Source organism: Papaver somniferum, chromosome 5 (assembly GCF_003573695.1).
Source record: "Papaver somniferum cultivar HN1 chromosome 5, ASM357369v1, whole genome shotgun sequence".
Lineage (NCBI taxonomy): Eukaryota > Viridiplantae > Streptophyta > Magnoliopsida > Ranunculales > Papaveraceae > Papaver > Papaver somniferum.
This window is the reverse complement of record NC_039362.1, coordinates 82755569-82771359: the sequence shown is the minus strand read 5'-3', so window position 1 is coordinate 82771359 and position 15791 is coordinate 82755569. Positions and strand designations below refer to the sequence as shown.

Below are 15791 nucleotides of genomic sequence, written 5' to 3'. Positions count from 1 at the left end.
CTATTTTTTTTTTTTGAAGCATTCAAAACTTCATTCATGTTCCCATCTTACTTCACCTGATCTAAAAAAAATAAAAAGCCGATTTCTTTTTGTCCAAAAAAAATATTTAACAATAAAATAAATATTCTGGCTTTAATCTTTTTGGCCTTTTTCTTCCGTTTAGGAAAAGAAAATTTTAAATTCAGATAAGAAACAAAGTTTTTACCGCCTTTTTTTCATTTTTATTTGAAGTTTGGCGCCTTCTTTTTTTAAAACCTGTGTGAAAATGTGATGGACAGCACATGGCATCTTCTCTGATGTTATTAAAGAAGAATTTGTAGGCACTGGGGAACTGGGAATCGCAGAGTCGCAGACACGCCAATTTTGGTGAGACAAAATCTACGGAAAATGGAAACCAAGATTCCCGGCTTGGTTTTACTAATTGTAATTGCAATAATGTAACACACCCAGAGCCAAAAGAATAAAAATGACATACGACGGACAGCCGAAAGATGCTTGCAGAGTAGGGATGGTTTTCGCGAACTGCATCTGGCTCTCTTCTAAACTGATGTAAACATAAGAGGCCTAATCCAGAAATGTATACAATTGGGGGGTAGTTGCGCTGCCGCTGTTTCAGGGGGCATTGGGATGGAACCAGTAGTTACCGATGGAGTTCTCTCGATAATGGTTTATTTTATGCCAGTTAGGGTCGTTCTTCTCTTGTATCATTATAATACATGTTTCTGATGTTCATTTCCATTTTCAAGGATTATACTGTCCAAGAATGGCTGGGATGACGGTTCAAAATCCCCCAGCTGTAGGATAACTGTTTCAGCGCACGTACCTCATGACCACACTTGGGAAACCGGTATGGAAGTTGTGTTTGGTACTTTTGATGCTCATAAAGAATATGAAGCGAATATGGTGGAACAGGAACATGAAGTTGGTAGTTGTTAAGATTATAATGACTAAAGAACAAAATATGGATAAACTTATGAAGTTTAGTTCCTCGCTTTGTCTTCCTCGCCTAAGAAAATCCTTGGAGGCATTGTAGATACTTTCAGTTCCATGAAACAATCAAGGATTTGGGTCCTAGCAAAGAGGTTTGGGTAGAGGGAAACGAACCCCTGTACTCAAGAAGAAATTCTAAGAACTGGACTGTCTGCGGGTGTTAGGCTGGTCCTCCTGTTGTGAGCAGTTGTTCTCCTATTTGTTATTCTTGCAGCTTGTGTTTTGGGTCGGCTTTTCGCCTTCTCTTGTTATGCTTAGGCGCCCCTCATCTTGTACTTCTTTTTCCCTTTTTAATAAATTTTTTAATCTTTTAAGAGTCAAAAAGAATGTGGTGGAACAGAACAAGAAGGGAACATCTTATTATTGGAATTATCATTGTTATTGACAGATTGAAGAATTAAACACAAGAATAAATTGCAGAAGGCTAAAGGAATGGAGCCACACAATGATACAGCGGCTATAGAAACGATAAAGTATGCTCAATTCAGTTTTGGTTCTTCAGAAATCTCAGATCACCATGCTTTTCCTGATGAACCAAATAACTGCATCTTCTCTGCAACAACAGCTTTCATAGCTTGCTTAGAAGATTCCATAACATGGACAAGATCTTTCTTAGGGGTAAGAAGAGACTCCATGTAAGCTTTCCTTACTTCCGTGTTAACATTGAATTTTCTAATACCGAGCTCTATGCACTCCTGTTCAAAATTCAACATCGGGTCAAGGCAAGGTCACTCACTTGGTAAGTCTAGTGTGAGCTTATTGACTATAAAATCAGGTCAAACCTGGTTTCTACCTCAGTTGATCCATGTGATGTGGCAGCTTATGTATATACATGCCTAACCAAGAAATATTTTCTGGAAAGTAAAAAACATGATGATTCTGAAATTCTTGAAGATGAGTAGATGTACCTTTATTAGTTTCTCAGGCACTCCTGAGGCTCCATGCAGAACCAAGACAACCCCTTTTTCTGAACACACTGCGTGCAGTTCCTGGGAGGAATAAAAGAACAATTTCGTATTTGAGTCGTTTTGAAACAAAAATGAATTCCTTTTATTTTAGTTTACAGGATACTTAAATTTTTTTCTGATTTTTAGAGGGAGTACTAGTGTCAGATGCGCGAAAGCCATTTATTTCTACTGATATATACGTGCATTCAAGAATCAAAGTTCAGTATTATTTTCTACTCTGTATACTCGACCTTAAGCAAATCCAGTCTGAGATTTGGGCCACTTGCTGGGTATTTTCCATGGACATTCCCGATACACACTGCTAAGGCATCAATTTGCGTCTTATCGATAAATTCTCCAGCCTGATGTCCATAGGTGAAAATAGAAAAACTAAATCAGTGAAACCTTGGAACTCAACAACTAAAACAGATATCAGTTTCAAACGGGTATGATTGAAAATTACTTGAGTAATGTCGGTTAACTTTGCTTCATAGTCTTCAACAGTCAAATCATCTTCAGTTCCTGACAGTCTTCCTAGTTCGGCTTCCACCAACATCATTTTTGAGCGCGCCAAATACCCTATGTGCTTTGTAAATGCAATGTTTTCCTCAAAAGAAAGATGTGAACCATCTACCATGAGTGAGTCAAATCCCTGTACCAGGTGTTTCAAATTAAATATTTGGCGGATAAATTATATTTGGAAGTAACTGTTTAATTAGTATAGTTTGCGCGCACATTAGATTCATTCAATAATTTAGCAATTGGACAGTGGCAGAATAAAAGAGCAAGGGTAAAAAATAATACCATCTCAAGAGCTCCCAATAATTCATTTTTGTCATTTCCATGATCAAAATGAACAGTGATTGGCACCTGTAATTCATGTGTGCAACTTAAAACCATCAGACAGAAGATTATGTTGCAAAGAAAGAGAAACATTTTGTATGAACTGGGACACTTCCTTGCTAAAGAAACTACAGTTTTCGTGTTCACATGCACATGAGAGATTACAAAATATTCCATGCTCCAGACTTCAATAGGATTTAAAGAAATTAATCTGTTACTGGAATATATCAAGTCGAAATGAAGTATGATCTGTTCTAACCGTGTTCACCACTTACGTTGGACTGTTCCGCAGCGGCGATGCAACAAGCAATCAGGGGAGCTCCTCCGTGCTTTAAGGAACTAGGATGGATCTGGAAATAGGATCAAACATATTATATTCATGAACTATGTGGAATTTTCATCTAAGATACTTAGGGAGATCTTCTAGCACCTATGCATCCCTAAGCAAGTGTCCCACAGCGGAAGCTAACACAAGCAGTTGCAAAATAATTTAAGCATTCCACTAAATAGTAAGTAAGAGACATGATACTCCAAACCAGGACTAACTTCACTTTACCTGCAAAATGGCAGGACTTTTTTCTTCCTCTGCAGCAGCAACAACGGCTTCAACTCCTTCCAGATTATAAACGTTGAAGGCTCCAACAGCATATCCACCCTTTTCCGCATTCTACAAAATGAACTCTTGTTATGGTGATACCATTTAGGTGACGAAAAATAAACTTTTCTGCCACATGCAGAAGAATTAGTTATATAATATCAGCAACAAGGTCTTACAAGCAGGAGATCCTTCGTGGAAGCTAGTTTAACAGGACAAGCCCACCTTTTTACCACTTCAGCGACCGCACTACTATCACCAACATTACCTAAGAAAGGCAAGAAAAAAGGTCTCAAGTCTAAACTGAAGTATGTTTTCCCACTAAAACTCGAAAAACAGAACCATATATTAGTAATCACTTACCTGGAAAAACAATGTAGGGAACACCTGGATGCCGACTTTCAGGCCCTAGTTGCCACAAGGGGACACCAGCCAAGGCTTGACCAACAACTTTCGCATGCCGTGCTTCCAAGGCTTTTGTAGCAAGATCAGATGAGGTGATGCCTCCCTGGATAATTGATCACATGTTATATGGATAAATACATATTTGATCTTACGGACAGCAGAATCAGATATAGAAATTATAAGTGACTAAAAAAAAATAGCCAAGTCAACACACCCAAGATAAAGCTGAATAATCATAAATATCATGGTATATTTTAACAAGATCATATGAGATATACAATTCTACAATGCCAACTTTAGCTTTCCAGTTATGAACATTTGCTGAGTGAACACATTATCGGAGAAATTAATTCAGATGGGGATATAGTTTTCCCAGCCAAAAAGAAAAAAACAAGCAGAGTAGAGGAAAGGAGTGACATGTCTTCTATCATCTCCACATTAACTGGGACGAAACAACACTTAATTATTTAACTTAATAGTAATACCGGGAAAAAAAAGAAGTAAAGAGTACCTTCGCAAGAATATATCTAGGACGAGTAGTTATCCGTCTAACAATTTCCACCAAGGCAGAGCTAACTTTGAAATTTATTTCTAAACTTTCTGAAGGCGCTGAAAATGAAAAGGGCAAGTTTTTTAATTATAACTTATTAACAGCGACAGAGTTGAGGAACCCCTCCAGAACTTAGATCAAATTATAATACCTCCATAAAGCCAAAAGTTAAATATCTATTTATTTTCTCCTTCAGATTTAAAAATTGCATATTTAAATAATATAGGTACCCATTGACTAGATAATACTAAGAAAATCAATTTAGATGCTTATCTTCCAAACTAGTTCGATGTGCCCATACTGGTAACAGAAAGCCTTTGTAAAATAAAACATTCATCTAAGCATGCTAAAAGAAAGCTGAGTGAAGGAAAAGAAGACTGACAGCTTCCTGTTATGAGCTCTCTACTGGTCATTATTAAAGTGTCTTTACGAGATCTGAGAAACACATCTGCCATTTCAGCTGCCTGACTGATCTCCTGCTCTCGCTCATCTAACGACCTCATTGCAAGTTTAACAACAGATATCTAATGAACAGAGCAAAGAAAAAATAGAGTTTAGTTTCAGTAGGTAACGCTTTTTGAGTGCCAAATGGTGGAGAAACTACCACCAAAAACTGATCATTTGTGGACTTCAGTACAAAATTGCCGAATATCTGTAAAAAAAAAGGGAAATATAAGTGATAGTAGTATCACCTCTATGGTTCTTATTACGTGCCCCGGTTGTGCTTTAAGCTCTTCAACCTGCAGAAATTCTGACAACTTAGCGAACCGGAAAAAAAATAGGAAAAAGAGGGATGAAAAAAATTTAAATTACAACTTCATACCTGCTTTGTGGTCTTGGGAACATATGATCCTACAACAATGAGACCACCATTCCTTTCTGTATTTGTTCCTAAATCTTTTGGCACGATTGGAGCCTTTGGTCTTATTCCGATACGAGCAGACACAAAACTTGCAGCAGTTCGACATAAGAATCGCTTACCCTTCAGTTCTGCCTGTCAGTTAGATAAAGACTATAAATTGGATTACCTGTGTCAGAAGAAAATTAATGGCAGAAAAAGGTTAAAATCGTATCATGCCTGAATCATTCCTGCTGCAAATACTGCCATATCCCTTTCGCTGGCTGCATTGACTATACATGTTGATCCCTATTGACAGCACAAAAAAGAAAACTATTAAGACTTCTCTAGTCTTTATACCATCTATTTTATGTTGCAGATAGTAATAGTGATGCCCAGTACAGAATTTAGAAGTTTGGACAAATGTCAGCTTTTTTCTTAATATAAAAAAGAACTCACCTTTGGCAAACTGCAGAGATGGTCACAAACAGCAGTAGGTCCTCCTTTTCGCAAAAGCTGGATAGAAATGGATGCTACACTACTAGAAGATACCCGACCTTTAGTCTTCTCCTCTATCCACTAAAAATTCAAATAACACACATACGGTCAATCAAATCCCCTCTGGAGTGTTGGCCAAAGATAACACCACATCATTCCCATGTTAAAAGACAAACCTCGCGGAGATTCGAAGACTTATATCCGAAGGAAGCATCTTTAGCAAACTCAGTCTCCCCAGCTGGAACAAGCCTAGAAAAAACACCAAGTTTTATAAGTGGAGTGTAATCAACAACTCCGTACTTTGATATCTTAATATCAACTAGTAAGCTACTTCTGCTGTGTAAATATTGGCATGCCTTCAGACAAAGCTATCAAACAAGACCAGACATCAGAAATTTGGATTCAGGTAGAGACCCAATATGTTGAGCATACCTTAAAACTAAATTTTCGGCAGAAACAGTCTGGAATTAAGCCTAAATAAGTATCTAACAAGATTGTAAGGGACAATACTTTATCTTTGACAAACGACTTATCAAATCCGAGTTTGTGGGGCTAGAATAATTTGACAAATAAATATAGTAAGCTTAGTTTCTCATTGTGGCATTTTTAATCGATGACCTTCTGGAGAAGGTAGCCTAGGCACATGAATCAGTAGAGCATAAAAAGTTATTAAGAATGGACAAACATACTTATCAGAATCTGCAACGTAGTGTATATCTTCAATTGTGTAGCGTCCTCCTTGAAGAAAGAAAGGGCATATGATCCATGCATCCATTTCACCAAGTACTGAAACAGCTGCATCGGCTTCCTAGATATGTGAAGCACCCGAATTTGAGTCGTGGTCACAAGTCTGGATCTAGTAGGATACGAGAAACTTAACAGTAAACGTCTGGAGGGTTCATATACTTGCCTCTGGAAAGTGGCCGCGTAGTGTTGAATCACCCCTTAGAACAACTGTATAGCCAATGTTCTGAACTGACTTTGCAGCAGTGTCTATGTTTATGCAGATTTCTTTAGTCAACTCAATGGCCTAAATAAAACAAGGTTTTACTTAGGATATGGTTCTCAAACCAGTAGACCATAAGAACACAATTCTGTTTAATATTGAGCCAGTGTGGAGCTAAGCAGATATGAATTTGGTGTAGATGGCCTGAAAACTGTTTACCTTATCAGAACTCATTGAACGAGAATTAGTCAAAATAAAAAAGCAACTAGGCCTTCTGCTGAACTGGTCAACCAGAGACTCAACGCTCCTACACAGACAACATTATGCAATGAGTAATAGGATTATAAAGAAAACCGCAGAGTTCAACCTTGGTTGCATGGGAATTATTTTTAAGATAAACTCTGCCAATCGAAAATATATAAATAGTAGTAACAAATAGCAAAAGGTACAGGATACTGTCTGTAAGTTTTGATTAAAAAAGTAAGAAAATTTAAATGCACCGACCATGTGATGTAGAAGTCCAAACAGGAAGCATAAAAAACTCACCACTCTGTTAGCACATCTATGTCATGAACAGTTTGGGTTCCTGTCGGGTCATCATCCAGAACAACCAAGACTTTGGATGCACTCTGACTTAGTCTCTGAATATCTTCAATAGGATCCAATGGCCATTCAGAAGGAAGAGATTTCAAGACATCTTCCTTACTAGGAATTGGAAGTTTCCCTTCAACTTGTACTCCAGCAATGGTCTCATAAACCTGCAAACCAAACAAGAGTAAATATTTGTTTATTTGACACTAAACAGCTATCTGACTGACAAGACCCCGACGATTGAAAGGTAATGTGAACATGCAGAACTAATATATCCGGTTACAAGTGCATCCTTTGCACTTAAACTCAAGGATTATTCTTCTTATTTGATAAGTGGATGGTGCTTGAAGCCATTAGTAAAATTCAAGTTGAAATAGTATACACGCAGTCGGTCTTAGTAAATAACATCCTACGTGTGGATGACCATATACTTTCACTGTTAGATGGGAAAAATCAATAGGAACTTTTCTGTACATACCTTGACGACGGCAGAGTCATCCAACCTACCCCAACCAGCAGCAGATCCTGCAAAACGACACGTCATAAAGCCTTTTATGATATGAAACCAATATCAAAATAGCTATACAAAGCTATGAAATCCTTCAGTCAGATCCCACTAACAAGATGAAGAGTATGACTAAGAGGTATCATGCTACTGCACCTGATAGAAATTGCTGGTGAGCAACTGTAGAAATATGAAGTGGAAGTTTTCTTTCCGAGCACTCATGCGAAACAATACCCTGCAAAGAGTTACAACATGTATTGAAAGACCCAAGTTTTGTTCAATAAACTAAATGGCCCTAAGTCAAAGAAGTGTAACATACCAGATCCTTCACAAATATATCAAGTGCAGAGTATGGTGTGTAATCGTTGTCTAACATGTGTGGTACACGATTTCCAAACATCCTGCAAACAGTGAGTCTCTCTCAAATTATAAGTTACACTTCAAATGACCAATTTGTAGTTTTATGAGATAAATTTTCCTCAACTTCTAATAGATTGTAACTTAAAAAATGTTTCTGCAGCAGGCACTTTCTAAACTTTTTGTTTTTAAGCATCTCTTCATGAAGAAAAATCTTGGAGCTGAGTCAGCTGACAACTGAAACTATCTACCAAATATTAAGTGAATGATATAGTGGATATTCAGTCAGCTTCTTAAGTTACAATTACAAGATTCTACGAGCAGTTAACTTCTTCAAAAGATTAAAGAAAAAAATGGGTGGTTATTTGAAAAATGAAAATTTCAACGATCACCGGACAGTGATCAGTAACAAAATTTCAACATTGTAAACTGTAGAAGGATGAACGATATGACAAGATATAGTGATGCTATATGAGACATACCATGATGCTCCTTCACTGTTCATGATGACTTCAAATAACAATCTTGTATTAAGACCCAGCCGAGCCCCAAACGCCATTGCTTCAGCTGCCGAGGCTATGTGAACTCCGGCAAGCAGTTGATTGACCATTTTCACACAACTAGGGAACAAAAAACGCAAAATGCAGTTGAAACGTTTAAGAGTTGATAGAGTGAGCTGGAGATCCTGTAAGCCTAATTACACCCTTCACACTCCAAGGAAGAAAACAAAAAACAAAAACTTATTTATATACCTTCCAGCTCCACAGCCGCCTTTTATGATATAAAGCTTCTCACTTAATGCTATGACCATGTAAAGATGAAGCATCAGTCAGCTGATACAAAATTTTGCAAACCAAGAAAAACGATAGCAACTTAGTGTCTTTGTAGTGCATTCATTACCTGAGAGAACTGAACCAGTAGACATCAATGCATCATTTGTACCTGATGCCATTACCTAGTGTAATTCAATAGCAAAAAAGTTAGAAGACATTTAACAGTGCGTACCATTAGTAAAGAAGTTAGAGGATTACTAAAAGTCTAAAAGTGAAACTAAATTAATATTACTCAGAAATTTATGGGACAGTCAAAATATCTGAAAACCTCTCTTTAAATGGAAGGAAGTTCAAAGATTAACAATAATGGGAAAGAGAGAAACCAAGGGGGGATTAAAGAGTTCAGTGCATACTGTAAGTTCTCCAGATGCAGCTTTTTTAACACCACCAGATACAGGGGCATCCACCAACTTCAAATCCTTGTTTTCACCTATGACACATATACCAAGTCATATGATACGAAGCCATCATGAACAGTAAGCTACATAAATCATAGAATAACACATGAACACGTAAAAGAGCTAGAGTTTTCCAAACAGGCACACAATTAAGCAAATAACAATAGTAAGTAAGTGGCACAGTTGACTGTTTCTTGCTTTAGTATCTCCATGGCCAGACTTTGTGAATATTGAAATGTTTGATTCACTTATAAAAACAACTAGAGCTAATACAAAAGAGATTGAAAGTTTTGTGGTTATGCAGTAATGAATGAGCTGAAATCATATGGCCTAACAAGAGCCATTGAATGTGAAACAAGATTAAGGCTCCCAATATGGAGAAAGCTATATCCCTAATTCCCTATACGCTGCATGACAAGTGGAGATGATATAAGCAATACCTTTTAACCTTCCCTCTAACTGGGTAATGAATCCAGGAGAGACAGTTGATGAAAGGATAATCGATGCACCAGATGAAAGAGCTACAAGACAAACAGAAAATATAAGTATGAAATTGAGACAGAACAATAACGTGCTGTAGTGGAGATATTCAAGGTACCTGAAACTGCACCAAAGTTGCCATATAAAACACTTTCAGCTTGAGCTTCATTTGTAACCATGACAATAAGAACATCTACATCTGTAATCAAGCAAGTTCTAGAAATGATAAATTTTGCGCCTGAGCAGGAACCATTTTGCGTAAAAAATAGATGTTAAACCTATAGTCCTATTATCCAGCTCTAGTTTCAGTATTGGAGGAAAAAAGTACTGATTTACCACTTGCAACTTTTGCTGGAGAGTTCCCAACCAAGCCACTAGCACTCAAAAATCGTGCTAATGTGGGCTTATAAACCTGCAAGCAAAGCAAATTCACAATCATCACATAGAAAGGTTTTATAAAGCTATAAATTCGACTTCATTTCAAGGTACACTTAAAAATGGATCCTATTTTGAGAACTCCTACTTCCAGTACTAGACGTAAATTATAGGGAAAACAATAATGGTCATTCCTCTTTACTTCAAGCCCCATCTATCCCGCCCCAAAGAAAACACAAGATTCTTAATACCACAAGGACCTTTTTTTCAACACATGCTGGGTAGTTGATTCCTTGCACTTTCCACAATGACAAAGTCTTCAAACAAAAGCACAAACCAGTTCAGCAAGACCACATTTTCTATCAGCAGAAGACTGGTGGCCCTTGCCACATAAAAAAGCCATGTTGTAGCTTAGTGCAAACAAGGAAAAGGAAACTGACGAGGAGATTCACTCCAGGACCAAATTAGTGATTAAGCAGTGAAAAAACAACTCAGTAAGAGACATTTGTACATTATCAGATCTTTCTGTTCTTTTTCTATCTAGCAATTAGAACAAAGGTGCGTTTTGAAATCTTACATCAAAACCAATAACGCAAAAGTTTGACTTTATAAGATGAGTTGCCATCCCAAATCCCATTGCTCCAAGACCAATAAAACCAATTCGCTTCACACTAGATGATGTAGAAGTAATTTCATCTGCTAACTTCTCAGGACTGTAAATTTCTTCATTACTAGCATCTATTATACGCTTCCCAAGTACAACTTCTGTAATCTATCCAAGATAAACAATATAAAATGTTAAGAAACATGTGTTTAGTAACATCCATAAAACCCTACTTAAAGGAACTTTCATATGAGAGAACTTCAGACGGAAAATAACCTGTACTAGCGAAGCCTTATCATCATCTCTACGCGAACACCCTGGAACAAACATTGGAATAAAGGGGATAAATATAAGTCAATATGGATCTAAAAACTATATTCCTATAGCTTAGGCAGTAGATTCAGTACCATAAAGAAGTTGTTGATGAGCCACAGCCAAAAGAGGGAGAGGGAATGGAAGCGATTTTGCCACATCCAAAATGTACCTCTTATATTCAAACAAATCAGAAATAAAGAACAAGAAACCATAAGACGCAGGTAGATACAAATTATTTGATACAGATTATATTATATTATATTGTGTTACTATTCCCATGAGGTAACTAGAGAGCTTCGGCGTATGAAGGGAACACATAGTGAAGATGTGTTAATCTATTTGGTTCCAAAATAAAAGGCATAAAATGAAAATTTCTGTTTAAATACAAACGATAAGGATAACATCACATTTTAGCTTTAAATTGATATAGGATTAGAAGTCCACAAAGAAATTCTCTTAAACCCATCATTAGTCATTACAACTAAAAAGAAAGATGAAAAGCATTTCATGATCTATTAACTTTCAATTTCCCAGACCGACATACCCTTTCCTTACAACTCATGAATATGGTTATCATACATGGCAAATAAAACAAAAGAGTATGAGAATACTCCTGGAAAACCATGACGGGTTCAGAACCAGTTCAAAATTAACCAAAACACAAGAGTAAAAAAATACTTTGCGATTTTTAGGCAAGGCTCGTTAAGTGTAGGGAATGATTCTTAGAATCAGCTCTGACTTGTGTTATGGGTGTCTTTAGACAGATTGCTATGTGGATAAAAAATAAGAAAGTTCAAAGTTTCTTCTTGTGGCTAAACAGGATGAAAAGCATTTCTCACATGAGCAAGCTTAATATACAACAAAGAGATATCATATTAGTAGAAGTTACCAGATTCTGGACAAAACTATCCAGGGACAGATGTTTGGTTTGACCAGCCTTCAGTATTTGAGGAACATGATTTTTGAACACCCTGCATACATTGCAAATAAAGTAGCTGATACAACAAATTCATTTTAAGTATGACCTAAATTTATTTTTCTATGAAATCTGTTATGCTAAAAGAATGCTGCAGAGTAGTGGAAGCGAAAGAAGAGTTCTAGAAACATATTAAAGAAGAACTTTACATCAGAAGAGACTCGCAAACTGGTTATTTAACATATATTACCATGAGTTTCCAGCAGCATTGGAGATTATATCGTACAGTATCTGTGGATGAATCCCAGCTTGAACACCGAGGAGAATAGCCTCCATGGAGGCAACGAGATGAATGCCCTCAAGCAGTTCATCTACAATTTTAACTTTGCTGCAAATTATGCATGTGAAACTAGTAAGTAAAAAAATTTAAAATTACAATGACCTTTATTACTTGTTGGGAAATAATTAGTTCAAACATTCAGGTAAATAAACTGATTATAACACTTCATCAGTAGCTCATTCATTTCAAGACTTCAATTCCAAGCAGAAGCTTCTATTGAATCTATAGAAATATTCTTTTTTTACGCTCATATCATACCATTAAGACCAAAATAAAAATGAAAGCAAGAAAAATAAATAAATATAAATAAAACAGAACAAAAAAAAAGACCTTCCAGCACCAACTTTTCCGTCAAAAATGTAAAGCTTATCGCACATTGCTGTCAGAGAAGCACATCCGTTAGATTGAAAAAGCAAGTAATTTGGTAAAACTAACAGGCCTCCACAATCATCCATCACGAAAGTTTTCCCATCTGAGAAAATTTAAGTATAGATTTTACCAGAGAGAACAGGTCGCGCCTTTGCAATTGCCTCGGAACTTCCAGAGGAAGTAATCTAACCAAATAAAGAAAATCCAAATATTCAACCTTTATTGTAAGTGTTCAAAGAAATTTATGAAGGGTGTAGAACATAGTGTTACCATTATTTTTCCTTCTAAATCCTCAAATGTGCCTTTAGAGATATGTGCATCTACTAGAAAAACTGCCTTGTCGTTCTCTGCAACATAAGCATAAAGAATAGACTTCACTAAATATCCACATTTGAGATTAGTGAATTGTAATGATGCAGTGGTTAAATCTGGGGTTTCTAAAACTTTACAAGGCTATTTGAACATTGTAGGAATTTAGGATAATTAGGCTATTTTAGTTGGGATTTTAATTCAGCTTTAGACGTCGTTTTAAATGAAGTTATCAAGATATAGTAAGCATATGGCATATATAGACTAAGCAATGATTTAGTCAATATAGTAAGCAAATGGCATATATATTCGTACTCACAACTAGTATAAAGGTTACAAACACGGAAATGCTCCCACACATGTACAGAACAAAATATTGCATGTCAAGAAAGTAAATAGAAGAAAGTTAAGTTACCTGAGAGATGATTGTCTATCTTTTGGACCGTTGCTAGTGGTATAGTTGAGCGAAGTATGACAACTGCACCTTTTCCCAGCCCTACAAAGAAACACCACATTAATTTTCAACAAAGTGATGCTAGAATGCATTTATCAATTGCCTGAGACATAATATGAATACCTTTCAGAACACCCTCCTCTCCAAGAATTTCGTCTGCATTGGAACTCAACAAAATTGTAGCTGCAGTATCTGCAACCAGGTAGAAAAGCACAATGTTAATGATATTGATACTGAGTATGACCATCACCACTTTCCATAATTCGAGTTTTTAATAACAAGAGACAATCTCAATCAACAGCAGATTTTTACCTTGCCCGGCCTCCAACAGGTTGGAACATTTAACTCCACCTAATTTCAAAAACTCAATAATCAAAGGCTCGGAAACCTGCAGACATGATTCAAACAATTGAGCAGAAACATACAAATCCAGATAGGCAGAATACCGGTTGTCAAAGAATTACATATTATTTTGAAAACCAGTGTACATTTAATCGACACAGGATGCATAAACTGTGAGACAGTGAAGTCATTGCCGAACACTTGTACACTTTGTCAAAGAATTATAAATTGATTTCTGAATGAAGTTTGGTTGAAAATACTCAAAACTCTAACCTAAAAACAACTTAATCCTACTGCATAGAAAAAAAAATCGGATTAATTTTTCTTCGGATTTTAAGAATGTCAAACATGTATAGTTCTGTATTTGATCATTGGATTTTATTTATTTTTTCTTCTTTTCCTATCCATCAGAAAAAGAATGAATTGAAAAAAGCTGATCATGAAGAACTAAAATGAAACATAATGAGGATCAATTGATGAAGAGAAAAAAAAAAAAGTAAAAACTGAGTAGAAGAAGAAGGAATAAATATACCTCGAAAGCTTTGACATGAAATCCAGAGGTAATAAGAGAAGCAGCTAATTTCAAGCTCAGTTCATCCAACCCAACAAAACTAACTGTGATCGACGCCATTAATGAACCTTTTTTTGAGTAATCAATCCCTCACTACCTGAAAGTATTTCTTTTTAAGAGAGAAAGGGAGAGCGATTTCTTCGGAGTGGAAAAAGTGGCGGAAATATATACTACTATGAAATGGTTATCACACACGCGATATAATACGCGCGACGTTGACGTGAAATGATCATTTTATATTCAGCATATAGTCATTAATTTTGTACATCTTGGTTGGTACCAGCGGATAAAAAAAATTCATTCAGACGGGCAGAAATTGAGCAGCTTCTTCGAACTAACGTGGTGGTGGCCGGGCCGTGAGAGAGAGATTAAGTTGAGATCTAGTTGGCTTTATTGCTTGCCGGTGTTATCCACTACCGATTACGAAAAAATGACAGAACTAGTTTTGGAATGAGCGGCGTTCAGTGTACACTTTTGTTACCCGTTTTGGTAACTTTCGTTTAAGTGATATCCTTCTTTGTCTGCAGTACAAGTTGAGGTGAGCCACACAGTCATGATTTATAAAGAAGGTTATTATTGGGGCGTCACATTTCATTAGAGGGGCGTCATCTAATAAGATAAAAATGGGTCACCCACAAAAAATATTAAATATCCCTTATCTCAAATAATTTTGTAATGATCAAACAATCCCTATGTAGTTAATTTTAATTTAATTAGATAATAATTAATTAAGAAGATGAATTTTGTTAGATGGTAGAGAGGGTTTAACACAAAGTGATGATGAATCTCAATCAATTGAAGAAATAAATCAACAAAGTGAAGAACCAATGGTTGAAAATCAACAGGTACACCTCTAAACAATCTCCCATGAGTTCAGTTTCACTCAAAACTAGCTTAAGTACGTAAAAAGTTTGAGATTTTTAGACTTTCATGGAAAATTACGGTTGGGTTGAGCTTCGTTGCCAACCGTAATTCAATTTTACGTCTGGGTTTGGAAGAACTCCAAACTGTAACTGGTTTCCAATAGGACAAAACCTGAATTACGTCTAGGTTAGATTTGTCATCCAAACTCAGCCGTAAATAGTTTTTGCATGGGTATTTATTACTTATTTTATGTCTAGGTTAGGTTAGCGTCTGAAAAAAAACATTTAAAAAACCCAGACGTGGGAGAATACGTCTGAAAAAAAATTTCACGAACCTCGACGTAGTATATTACGTTTGGAAAATTTATTTTGCGAACTTGGACGTAGGAGGTTACGTCTGGAAAAGTTACTTAGCGAACCTAGACGTAGAAGATTACGTCTGGTAAAGTTGCACTACGAACCTAGACGTAATCCAATTTGAAACTTTTTCCATAAAACATACAGTAAGAATTACGTCCAGGTTGATCCTATAGAAATACAAACCGTAAAATTGAAAT

The 15791-nt window shown here is 36.3% G+C and overlaps 1 protein-coding gene across 1 annotated transcript; it reads right to left on the bottom strand.

Moving 5' to 3' along the window:
* Positions 1 to 1319: 1319 nt before the first annotated feature.
* Positions 1320 to 14681, bottom strand: LOC113282040. The gene is made up of 42 exons (XM_026530967.1): positions 14333 to 14681; positions 13771 to 13846; positions 13582 to 13650; positions 13420 to 13500; positions 12966 to 13042; positions 12826 to 12880; positions 12657 to 12705; positions 12237 to 12374; positions 11960 to 12041; positions 11163 to 11241; positions 11032 to 11072; positions 10729 to 10923; positions 10113 to 10188; positions 9895 to 9975; positions 9737 to 9817; positions 9252 to 9328; positions 8966 to 9020; positions 8818 to 8866; positions 8548 to 8685; positions 8028 to 8109; positions 7865 to 7943; positions 7682 to 7728; positions 7159 to 7370; positions 6832 to 6919; positions 6577 to 6696; positions 6356 to 6474; positions 5843 to 5915; positions 5628 to 5747; positions 5409 to 5477; positions 5154 to 5324; positions 5023 to 5070; positions 4713 to 4854; positions 4292 to 4389; positions 3739 to 3883; positions 3555 to 3643; positions 3337 to 3447; positions 3056 to 3130; positions 2742 to 2807; positions 2401 to 2589; positions 2189 to 2299; positions 1899 to 1979; positions 1320 to 1685 (listed from the first exon to the last, which is right to left on the bottom strand). Exons 1-42 carry the CDS (start codon positions 14429 to 14431, stop codon positions 1503 to 1505), a joined length of 4116 nt encoding a protein of 1371 aa, XP_026386752.1. The 5' UTR covers positions 14432 to 14681; the 3' UTR covers positions 1320 to 1502.
* Between the last annotated feature and the right edge of the window lie 1110 nt (positions 14682 to 15791).